This window comes from Pantherophis guttatus, chromosome 5 (assembly GCF_059756535.1).
Source record: "Pantherophis guttatus breed Tessera chromosome 5, ASM5975653v1, whole genome shotgun sequence".
In the NCBI taxonomy this organism is placed as follows: domain Eukaryota; kingdom Metazoa; phylum Chordata; class Lepidosauria; order Squamata; family Colubridae; genus Pantherophis; species Pantherophis guttatus.
This window is the reverse complement of record NC_142067.1, coordinates 95,686,685-95,698,916: the sequence shown is the minus strand read 5'-3', so window position 1 is coordinate 95,698,916 and position 12,232 is coordinate 95,686,685. Positions and strand designations below refer to the sequence as shown.

The 12,232-nt window shown below is 37.5% G+C and overlaps 1 protein-coding gene across 1 annotated transcript; it reads right to left on the bottom strand.

The window, feature by feature from the left end:
• Nucleotides 1-1,678: 1,678 nt before the first annotated feature.
• LOC117673715 (acetylserotonin O-methyltransferase-like) lies at nucleotides 1,679-11,683 on the bottom strand. Its single transcript, XM_034431270.3, has 8 exons — nucleotides 11,576-11,683; nucleotides 9,110-9,284; nucleotides 8,580-8,709; nucleotides 7,653-7,721; nucleotides 6,419-6,537; nucleotides 4,540-4,680; nucleotides 3,541-3,663; nucleotides 1,679-2,522 (listed from the first exon to the last, which is right to left on the bottom strand). Exons 1-8 carry the CDS (start codon nucleotides 11,681-11,683, stop codon nucleotides 2,314-2,316), a joined length of 1,074 nt encoding a protein of 357 aa, XP_034287161.2. The 3' UTR covers nucleotides 1,679-2,313.
• Between the last annotated feature and the right edge of the window lie 549 nt (nucleotides 11,684-12,232).

Below are 12,232 nucleotides of genomic sequence, written 5' to 3'. Positions count from 1 at the left end.
CTTTCACTAAGAAATAAGGATCAACTATCAATTCAGCAATATCATTTCCACTACCTATATATGATCCCTTTGGGACTGAGGTTCCCAAGCAAAGATCATCAAACTCTGGCTGTTATAGAGGAAGGCCACTTCTTAAAGATGCAGGGAAAGCATTTTTATGCACTAATGGAAGGTGGACAAAAAGGCCTTATAAAATTAACCTGGAAGCATTCAAGTTGCCTCTATAAGGCTCAGACAGGAACAGATTTGCTGTTTGCTTATTTGTTTTATTAGATTTCTATGACTTAAGGTGGCATACATAGCAGTTTTCGCTGTAATAGCTCAGTGAAAAGAGGAATTGTTCTCTCTCTTTCTTCCCAACTTTCTTCATAAGGTTTTTAGTAGCTTCTTCTGCTGAAGGAAACTTGAATTTGCAATATCTTGTACTATATAAATCCATCATAATGCAGTGTTGTATTGTACATAATACTCCTGTATGTATTCATAAGGTCCATTTAATTTTTTCCACTCCTATAGTAGTTATTGTATTCCTATGAAGTCAGTTTTCTGATCTAATCAACCTCTTGGGCAACAAGTTGTTCCCTCAGAATGGGAAAATCTCAAGAGTTATTCAGCCTAAATTACTTTCTTCCAGTGATAAAAATCAAAGTAATGTCAATAGATAGACAATAAGATTAATATGGTAAATATATACATCTGTACCAGGGGTGAAATGCTCCCGGTTCGGACCAGCTCGGGCGAGTAAGTAGCGATGGCGGCGGGCAGTTCAGAGAACCAGTAGCAAAACTCCCTGCCCCCGCCCCCCGTGCCCAGCTGAGCCCCGCGATCATCAAAGCCTTTTTTTTCTTTTAAATGGCTCTGACCAGCCAATCTCTGACATCCCAGCTGAGTTGCCTGCTAATCAGGCAACTCAGCTTGGATCACCAGAGCCATGTAAAAGAAAAAAAGTTTCTTTTTTTCTCCCCCCCCCCCCCACCCAGCCTCCAGCTTGCTTACCTTAGCTGCTGATCGCATGACGATCGCAATCCATGCATCAGCAAGCAACTGGATCTCCCTACCTGCAATCAAGCTAATCGGTGAGCAGCTCTATCTACAACTTTAAGACTTGTGGACTTCAACTCCCAGCAAAGCTTGTTGAGGAATTCTGGGAGTTGAAGTCCACAAGTCTTAAAGTTGCCAAGGTTGGAGACCCCTGTTCTATTGGGTAAGTTTTTTCCCCCTTTGGGAGCTTTAAAAAAATAGTTAATTGGGGTTTTTTTTAGTTGTTCTTTTTTTAGACTTAGACATTTAAAGTTTAGGAAGTTTTAAATTTAGCTGTTTATATAAAAATAAAAATAAAATAAAATGTTTGTGCAGCTTTCTGAGATTTAGTGTGTCACTCTAACTACACAAACACACAAAATCTCACAAAGCTGTATGTGGAATTTTGTGTGTGTGAAGTGTGAAAGTTGGTTTTTTGGGCTTTTTGTGGCTGTGTGAGGTTCCTGCTTATTGCAGGGGCCATTTTGGGTCTAACACAGCAGCTTGTACATTGTGGGTGAGTCAGTTGTGTTGTGGTGTTTTGTAGGTTAAAAAAGGGCAAAGAAGTGACATTGACTTGGCCACGCCCACCCAGTCACCTTACCACCAAGCCTCGCCTGTTATGGAATGATGAGACCAAACAACATTCCTGGTCAGCCAGAGACACTTTATTGCGCAGTTTCAGAATCAGATTTGTATCTGCAATTCTGAACCAAGAAGAGCTCTGATACAACTGCTTTTATACATATCCAAGACAAAGGATTTTGTGAGCACAGCAGTTTTCCATATATGGTTAACATACATTTGTTACATAATTGATACTTTCTAAATTATTAAATTCCTACATTATTTTCTAGTTCATAAGATTATCTTAGCTAAACAACCTTCCTCAGTTCTGTGATTGCTGATGCGTAGATTCATGGCTGCTTTGGATAATAAGTAACTTTTGTTTCATATGGATGTCCTTGCATCCTTGACAACTAGGCCCCTCAGAAGATATATATTACCAAGAATGGAATTTAGCCGACTTAGTGTAATCTCTAAACAAGCACATTTCTTTCTTATAATAATGTGAATAAAGAGGGTCCTTCAGTGTTCATATAGCTGACCCTGTACTATTCCTACATCATTCACATTATGCCCACTAATTAAGCCACGCCCACAGAACTGGTAGCAAAAAAATTTAATTTCACCCTTGATCTGTACACTCACAGGTTAGAATCAATACAGTAGAAAAAGCATTTTTATTATTTGAATTATTTAACATTCAGCTGGAATGAAGCATGTTGAATATTATTTTCTGGCCAAAATGACATCATAAACATTTCCTTTCTTAAACTGAATATCTTTAAAGCCAGCAGTTTGGAAGAGCATTCGATGTTCTGATTCTTTCCGTGCTTTTCCTTCAGATATAAGCAACATTATGATGCAGTAGAAATGACCAGGAAGCGACCCGGATATTTTGTCATCAATAATTGGTTCCATTGCTAAGACTCCACCACCTGTTGCAAAAATAATTTATTAAATCAGTAATATCTTACCTACAAATGAAGTAATGCCCTTGCATCACATTTTCATTTTTATGACTGTGACCTTTCTCCCAACACTTTCTCCCTCTTCTAAAAGTATTATTTTAGCAAATTGGCCTTTTTTTGCCAATGCTAAGTCTATGGTCCATTTTAGTCTCCCGAGGGTCCTAAAAGATATAAAAATGTTATGCAAACCCTGGATCCTTCATTATTGTTTAATTCAAAACATATGCCACATTAGCCTATTTCCTACAGGATTGCTTCTCATGCTCTGCTTCTTCTACTTCTATTTCATGACTGAAGCATCATGGAAGTTCTAAGGAATCTTTCCTCAACCAGACTTTGCTTAAATTCAATGATAAGTGGCAGTCTCAACTGAAAGACCCAGGATTATGGTCATTGAGCAATGTGGTCACATGCTTTACAGGTAGTCCTTGATTTACAACCCAATTAGGCCCAAAATTCCTGATGTTAAGCAAGATAGTTGTTAAGTGAGTTTTGCTCCATTTTACAATTCTTTTTGTCACTGTTGTTAAATGAATCACTGCAGTTGTTAAGTTAGTAACACAGTTTTAAAGTGAATCTGGCTTCCCCGTTGACTTTGCTTGTCAGAAGGTTGCAAAAGGTGATTACATGACCCCAGAATACCCCAACCATCATAAATATGAAACCAATTGCCAAGCATCTGAATTTTGATCATGTGCCCATGGGGATGCTGCAACAGTCGTAAGTGTGAAAAACAGTCACAAGTCACATTTTTTTCAGTGCCGTTGCAATTTCAAACAGTCATTAAACAAATAGTTATAAGTCGAGGACTACCTGTATCACTTAATGACTGCAAAGACCTACAACCAAACTTCTGAGCCAAGTGAGATAGTGCTCACTTGTTAAAATTTGTTGCAAATACATAAAACAGCTATGGATCGCTCTGGTTGGCTTGCTTGTCTTCCCATTCACAAATGGCAATTTTTCTCTTTCTAGCAATGCCTACCTGGCTTACAGGCTGTAAATACTTTTGTTAGCAGCTGGATGCATTTTTCATCACTCCAGTTATACAAGACTCTTGATAAGATGTAAAGATCTGCTTCGGGAATTGGATCTTTAAAAAAATCCCCTGTAATAAAAATAAATTTATTTATTTATTTTTGCTAAATATTTTTATTTTTTCCAAACACAAACATAAAATATATCTTTCAAGAACGAAGTCTTAATCCGGTCATAGGTAGGTAATCTCGCTTACATTTTCATAAAAAAAATTTCACCATTACATCTTTTTTAAAAAAAAAGAAAAAAAATTCCAAATAAAGACAAATGTTTATAACATAAATTCTAGCATCTTAACCATTCCATTCTTAACCATCTAAACCATTCTATTATATCAAAAATCAATCCGATTCTTTCCAAATTATTCTCCATTGCTTTTTTTAACAACAATATCAAAATACAAATTTTTAAAAATAATCTAACCTCTTCATCTAAATGTTTACCTTACTACTTTATCACCACCAATCTTAATTCCAAATATATACAACTTAATTTTTATTTCCATTTATTAATCAAAAGTCTTACTGTGCTTTTTAATATCTAGACCCATTCCATCCAATCTTCAAATCTTAAATTTTTACACAGAGATCTCAAAATTTTTCATTTCATTTTAGTTATTTTCCAACATTTTCTTTTTCACCCTTTATATATATCTCCAACTATTGTTTAGCTAATTTCCAAACATAGTTCAGTTTGGCTGATTTCCAGCATTTTATCCTCCGTAGCTCCACCTATTATTTGGCTGATTCCCAGCATATCTTGTTTTGGCTGAATTTCAGCATATTCTCCTCTATAACTCCAACTATTATTTGGCATCTCTTAATATGGTAGGAATTTGGAGAAACAATTTACTCTCCTGTTCATAAAGCTTGCTTTACAATGAAACTGGCTTTTTCTCAACTACTGCTTTGAAATGGCAGAGATGTTAATTCAAAGCACATATTACCTTCATGGAAAGAGATCTGGGATTCATCTGAAAACTCATTATATTTTTTTGATATTTCCACAACTCCAGGAAGATCAAAAAGTTTCACGGTACAATTTGGGTACACTGAAACTAATTCCTTAGCTAAGCCACCACTACTTCCTTGGGGAAAAAAACACAATGCAAAAAAGGAACTAGGTAAGAAAGATATCCTGTATATCAACAATTTACTAGTACATTTATTATGATTTTTAGCTTACCCGATTCTTTTATTTTTCAAATAGCTGTGCTAAACAGATGTACAATATTGTCATTTAAAGAAGTGTATTCATTAACATATATTTGTTTATTTATATATCAAACTTATTAAATGTGCATCTCCCTCACTGAGAGGCTCTGGGCAATATACAATTTAATCAATAAATAAAACAATCCTGTAATCCCTTTTATCTGGATGGAGTCAGGGCAACTGAATGGATCTGAGTGTTTATTGGCTGATGCCCTTCCTGATGCCTACATGGAGTTTGCAGCAGATATTTTCTCTTTGAGCCCTAGATAGAGAAACATATGTTGCTGCCTAGAATTGAACTCTCAACCTTTTGAGTGGGAGGCAAGCATCTTTATCTCTAGGCCACCACGTCACTCAATATAATAAAACATTAAAAATGAATAATTTAAGATTGAAAATGTAAAACAACATTATAAAATTCTAAGAGATGCAGAAATGGGGAGACAAAAAGTTAATTACAGGTGGGAGGTGGGGAATCTCATGAATTCTCTCCTATGGATATGTGGGACCTAATGTCCTCTACACATGCAAGTACAGCCAAATTTTGACACCATTACAGAAGGCCAGAAGATTGGGGGCTTTCCTAATTTCTGGGGGCAAGATGTTCTGCAAATCAGGAACAGCAGCAGAAAAGGCCCCTTCCTTGATCCTGCCAGTCAGAATTCTCTGACTGACAAGTTCTGTAGCACACATACAGCACAACAAAGGAGAGGTCCTTCTCTTCAAGCCCAGTGATTGGAAGTTGCCAGCTCAGATGCAGATAAAAGTCCCCAAGCTTGGAGGGGCGGGGAGGGTATGTATGTGTGCTCACACAGCATACTGAAGGAGAGGTCTTTCCCTCCAAAACCGGGGCATAATTGACCCGGTCTTAAATAATTAAATAATGGTGCATGCATCTTTGTATCTGGGTCTCTATGTCTATGGGTGTGTTCACCTCTCTCAAGCCAGGCCAAGCCAGGAAACCAGAGTGGAAGGCCCAGGCTCATAACAAGTTGTCCCCACGGCAAGCTGCCTAGGGCAAGTTATCCTGCAACCAATTGGCAGTAGCGAGTTATCTCATTCAAGCCTGGATAAACCCTTGCAGGGGTGGGGTGGGGATGGGGGTTTTGGTTGTTTGTTTGTTTTTGTTTTTATTTTGGCAAGGCTTCAGTACAGGTTTCCCATTGCCTGTTTCATTGGGCTGAGAAAAAAATGACTGGCCCTAAGTCACCCAGCTGGACTAAAACTCCTGGTTTCCAAGTTTCTAACCTGAATGTCTTAACCACCACATGAGCTGGCTCTTTTTTCATTCAATGCATCATGACACTATTATCCCAGGCATGGGATGGAAAAGGAAGGAGTGCTTTCATCTTCAAAAATGTGCCCATCTCTTTCCAAACAGTTTCAGTATTGTTGGTACTTACTGTGAGCCATTGACTAATTCTGATAAGCTAAAGTTTAAAATTGGGTATTTACAAATAAGGTTCAAAACTCTAAAACAAAGAATTCTACAAGCCTACATTTACAATCAGGGAATTACAGTCATGAAAGACTTTCAATCCAGTTTCTTCAAAATATCACATCATATCAAATTGATAGTAAGGGGCATGATGAAAACCTTCAGGTACTTACCACCCAGATCATAAATGAGATGAAATTCAGAAAGATCAAAGGCAGAGACCATTTCTTTTCCATACAGACTCCAAGCCTCACTCATGAAACTGAAAAAGCTTTCAACACCTTCCTTTGAACTAGAATTGAAATTTGCATTGGCAGATGATTAACAACTACATTAAATACCATATGATTAACATCTGATCATAAATCTAAAACTATATTTTTCATTATGTAGCCATGGTTTCTGCAGGCTTTTGTGCTAATTATCTAGTTTTAAAGAACAGATTATTTAATATGTGTCTTGAAGTTTGATGGCATTAGTAATCCATATGACCTAGATAAATTATTCTCATTTCCCTCCAAATTTGTACCCTGAGTAATTCCTGGCCAAAATTGTTGAATATGCCAATATTTGCCTCAGGATCACATGCCCTGAAAGGATCTCAAAAGTAGTTCAACATTCTTGTGGACTAGCACTTGAGCAACAGAAAATATATTACAAGCGTTTTGGAGAATCTCTGGGTAATGAATGAAAGCATCTTTGTTTCTGTACTGGACCATACTGCACATTCTAGCAATTGAGGTGTAGATGACCTAGTTCTACTTGTAAATTCCAGTTCTCCCTTTTGAAAATTAATTCTTGATCAGTGAGGCAGGTTGTAAGAATATCCCAATGCCCGAAAAGAAAGATTGAAGGCTAGAACAAAAAAATATCATAAGACATAAGGGCATGGGAAAGTTTGTATATTATTCATGCTTCACTAAGATCCAAACATAGCTACTTTTCATACTATTTCTTTACAGGGTATCAAACTTATGCAAAGACCAGGAAATAATGAAAAGATGAGTTGGGAAGTAGAAGATAACAAGAAACACACACGCAGATCAAAATTATGAAAACAATATTCAGCACATCTCTCCATACCTTCTTCTCCTTGCAAACCATCCAGTGGTGATAAATTGGCTGATGGACTGGTTTGCAACCTAGGCTCCAAATTTGTGATTGTAGTATGGATGGAATAGTGTGAGGATCATTAGAATAAAGCTGGGCTTTGGTTCTCTTGGTGGCAGATTGCTCAAAATCAATGTTGGTGGGTAATGTTGCTAGTCTAGGCTTATTTAGGAAAAAAAAAACTTCCATGAAAATGTTTGCAGAGTTGCAAATTGAGATTTGATAAGGAAAATAAAAGCAAAACAGCTATTTACTATCCAATCTGTACAAACCAAAGTCATAAAAATGCTACTTTACCTGTACTGAGGTCCATAAAATTCCTTTGAAGGAACACCATATATTGATAGAATCTGAGATTTCCCATTCCTGTAGTAGATTTTTTTTTGTTTTAATTGAAAACAACAAAAATACATTTAGCTATTATATTTTTCTACTTCCCCAGCATCAAAATAGTGCTTCTATTCAAATAGCATAATAATATTGCTTGCAAAAGTTACTCTAAAAATATCACAGGCTCTAAACAGTCCTGAAAACCTGGGAAGTGAGTGAATCTGACAGAAACTGAATCTTTATGTCCGTCTTGTTTCACTAAGTGGTTTTTTAAAATTATTAAATACGTAGTTATTAAATTCATTTAGCCAATCCTTTTGCAGGATTTTTTTCTTTGTCATTTTGATTATTAGACTTCTGATATTTGATGAACTGAGTTTTGCTTCAATCATCAAAGTGTCTTTCTAAATTAAAATGCTAAAACAATGTTTTTAATCAGATTAAAAATCTTAACCCTAATTTTTATAAATTTCTTTGTGTCTCTGCAGGCATGCATGCCTGTGGGTTGCAAAGGCATCTTTTCCAAAGACATTGAGCAACAATTAAATTTTGATTGTGAATAAATAACACCACTGGAAAATCCAAAAGAAAATGGGTGTGTGTAATCAGTTCACTATCATTGCATCTGCTAAAACTCCATGTCTTAAATTAAACAGACCTAGAGGTAATTACTTCTTCAAACTCAATTGAGAAAATGGGCAATAGAGAAAATCTATCGAGTGATGATGATTCTACAGTAATTTAGTGAATAAACATGTAAATGATACAGCAAACAAAACTCCCACATGGTAAGGACACTAATCCCTGTTACTTGCCGGAAAGGAAGCCTACCAGTCCTGATCCCTAATATTGTCTTTGAGAAAAAGTTTTACTTTACCGATACTCCCTTCTTACCTCACAGCTTCAGTCAAATATTGCATTGCTGGATATATAGTTTCTGAATAGAACTTCATGGAATAATACTGAGATTTTGAGCTTGATTTAGCAAGAAAGAGGTCCGCAAACTCTGTGTTTCCATAAAAACCTGAAAATGAAAGCATATATGAAAGCATAAGACAATTACTTCAAAACCCTTTGCATCAGTGGTAGGTTGCCCCCGGTTCACACCGGTTCTATAGAACCGGTAGTAAAACTGACGGGAGGCTCCATCCACCGACCCTGACGTCATCAGAATGCTTCTGTGCATGCACAGAAGAGCGTGCATGGCCCCGTTGTGAACCGGTAGTAAAGGTAAGTAGAACCCACCCCTGCTTTGCATCCATATAGCTCTGAAATGAGATGAGCAAAGCATAAGGTCCAATATACATGATTGCACTTCACTTCATTTCAGTCATGAAACCCAAAACATTTGATCTGGCACTCCAAAAAGAATTGCTGACAATCCTGAAGCAGCTATAACTGCTTCTTCCTGCTAACAGGATCACCTTTGCCCTCCTTCCATTCCACTTTCAGGACCTTTAACCCCACACAGGTCTCCAGCAGCATCTGCATCCCAGTGAGACTGGTCTTCAAGCGCTCAGCCACAGTGTCAGAGGGCAGCAGTTCCCCCGACTTCCTCAGCAAATCGAAGACACCCAGCTCACTTGCAGTAAATATGATCTGGAAAGACATGGGCAAATGTACAAAAAGGAGCGTTACTGCATCACTTTAAACGTGAGGACAGATTTGTACTTTTTCTAGAGCTTACTCAGAGCTCTCAAGACAACCATGAAAGCCATTGGTCAGTCACTTCCTCTCAACACAACTCACCTCACAGGACTGTTATGGGGAAAATACTAAATGGAAGTTTGATGGATATGTTTGCTACATTGAGTTATTTGTAAAAAATAATAAATGTGGGATAAATAAACAACTATTGCTCTAGGACCAAGCATGATTATCTTTGGCAACTATTCCTGCCCACTGCACCAGTGGTGAGTTGCTACCAGTTTGCCCCGGTTTGTGATGCAGAAGCATTACATGTGCGCTTGCGCGCGCGCACATCCATAACCAAACCAGTAGCGACAAAATTTAAACCCTAGTACTTTACTGCACCTGTTGCTGATGAGCAAGAGAAGAAATGGTCTGTACAGGGATCTGCTCCTTTGTTCAACAACATCCACACAGTCTGGAATGATTAAGTGCAGTAACACTCATGACAAATGGTAAGATTACTTCTCTCTTGAGTGCTTGAATTGTTTAACATTAATGGGAAAAAACAACTGGAAAGAGCCAAAGAAAGATTTCAATTGTTGGGAATTATGGGACCATGTCAGGTGATGAGATAAATCAATAGGAAAGCAAAATAAAGGAGACAGATTTTTTGTAATACATCTGCAATTCATCTTCTGAAGCTCACTCAAAGCTTGTAGCAAAAAACCTTGTGGCATTTATACAACTTATGTGGAAGTTTTCATTATAGCAAAGTGTTCAGCATTCAGTGATTTTCATGAAGACAAAAAAAGCTAGTTTGCAGTCGTGGTTAAGGTACCTGGCTATAAAATAGGAGAGCTGAGTTTCCATCCTACCTTAGGCCTGAAACCATCTCAGTGATCTTGGGCCAGTCATTCTCTCTCAGGTCAAGGAAGAAGGCAATTGCAAACTATTTCTAAACATGTTGCCCAAAAATTCCACAGACATGTGTCCAGGGAGTTATAAAGAGTCACACCACAAAAAGAAAGAAGTGAAAGAATTTTGCTTTGTAAGTTTTACTACCGTATTTTCCGGCGTATAAGACGACTTTTTAACACATGAAAATCTTCTCAAAAGTCGGGGGTCGTCTTATACGCCGGGTGTCGTTCTCCTGTAACCAGGCAGACCAGTCCAAAAGACTGACGAGCCTTAAATGGCTCTGGCGATCCAAGCTCTGACGATCCCAGCTGAGTTGCCTGCTAATCAGGCAACTCAGCTGGGATCGCCAGAGCCATGTAAAAGAAAAAAACTTTTCCCCCTCCAGCTTGCTTACCTTAGCTGCTAATCGCAACGCTTGCCTTGCTTCGCTTGCCTGAATCCATTCCATCAGCAAGCCACTCCCTGCCTGCAATCAAGCAGGCAGGAGTTGTGGACTTCAACTCCCAGAATTCCTCAGCCAGCAAAACAAAGCTGGCTGAGGAATTCTGGGAGTTGAAGTCTACAAGTCTTAAAGTTGCCAAGGTTGGAGACCCCTGTTCTATTGGGTGAGCTAGTTGATGTTTGATGATTTTTATTTGGTGTGCGTTGGAAGAGGGGTAGTCTTATATGGTGAGTATAGCCCAAACCCTATATTTTAACAGGAAAAGTCGGGGGTCGTCTTATACGCCCAGTCGTCTTATACGCTGGAAAATACGGTACTTAATATACTATTTGTAAGTATTACATGTCTTACCTTTGAGATTGTAAATGATTATAAATTTTCCCCTTTGGGAGCTTTAAAAAAAATAGTTAATTGGGGTTTTTTTTAGTTGTTCTTTTTTAGACCTAGCCATTTAAAGTTTAGGAAGTTTTAAATTTAGTTTTCATATAAAAAAAATAATAATAATATTTGTGCAGCTTTCTGAGATTTAGTGTGTTTCTGTAGTGTTTCACTCTAACTACACAAACACACAAAATCTCACAAAGCTGCATGTGGAATTTTGTGTATGTAAAGTGTGAAAGTTGTTTTTTTTGGGCTTTTTGTGGCTGTGTGAGGTTCCTGCTTGTTGCAGGGGCCATTTTGGGTCTAGCACAGCTGCTTTTACATTGTGGGTGAGCCAGTTGATGTTTTTTAATTTTTATTTGGTGTGCATTGGAAGAGGGGTAGTCTTATACGGTGAGTATAGCCCAAACCCTATATTTTAACAGGAAAAGTCGGGGGTCGTCTTATACGCCCAGTCGTCTTATACGCCGGAAAATACGGTACTTAATATACTATTTGTAAGTATTACATGTCTTACCTTTGAGATTATAAATGAATGTTGATGATGAAAGAACATTTTAATATTTTCAGCTTCTTCAGGTGAACTCATTGTGACCCCAGGAAGTTGTACAGTAGTCCTTTCCATATTAAATCAAATGTCTCCAGGTCACAAGGCCAGTTGTTACCTTTCTCCTTCTCCTAGATGCCTAGACTGAAACGATAAGTGTAAAGGGACAAAGACGAAAAAGAGCTAATAAAATTATTAACCAGAAAGAAGCCAGGGTGAATGCTCTAATAATTATTATCATCTTCCAATTCTTATGTATTCTGTTTAAAAAAGTAAAGCCATGAGTTGACCTTGACTACTTCTGACTCTATAGACATTTATGTTGTCTTCCTAAACACAGTATTGTGCAATTACCACTGAAAACAATACTTTGCAAGTATTTAGACAGCATTGTGTTTCCTCTCTATTTTTCCAAAATCTGCTTCAGCTGTGTCCTTACTAGAAATGAAAAATCTGTTAAGAAGGAAAAGAAAGAACAGGGTAACTACTCAATTCCTTACCATTTATACTGCCTAGAATGTTTCATGTTCAAAAAACCTCTAAAATATATTTTATTAGCATAAATTACAAACTCTTCCACATGTACATCTGATCCTCTTTATATTAATATTTAGTTGTCCGCCATAG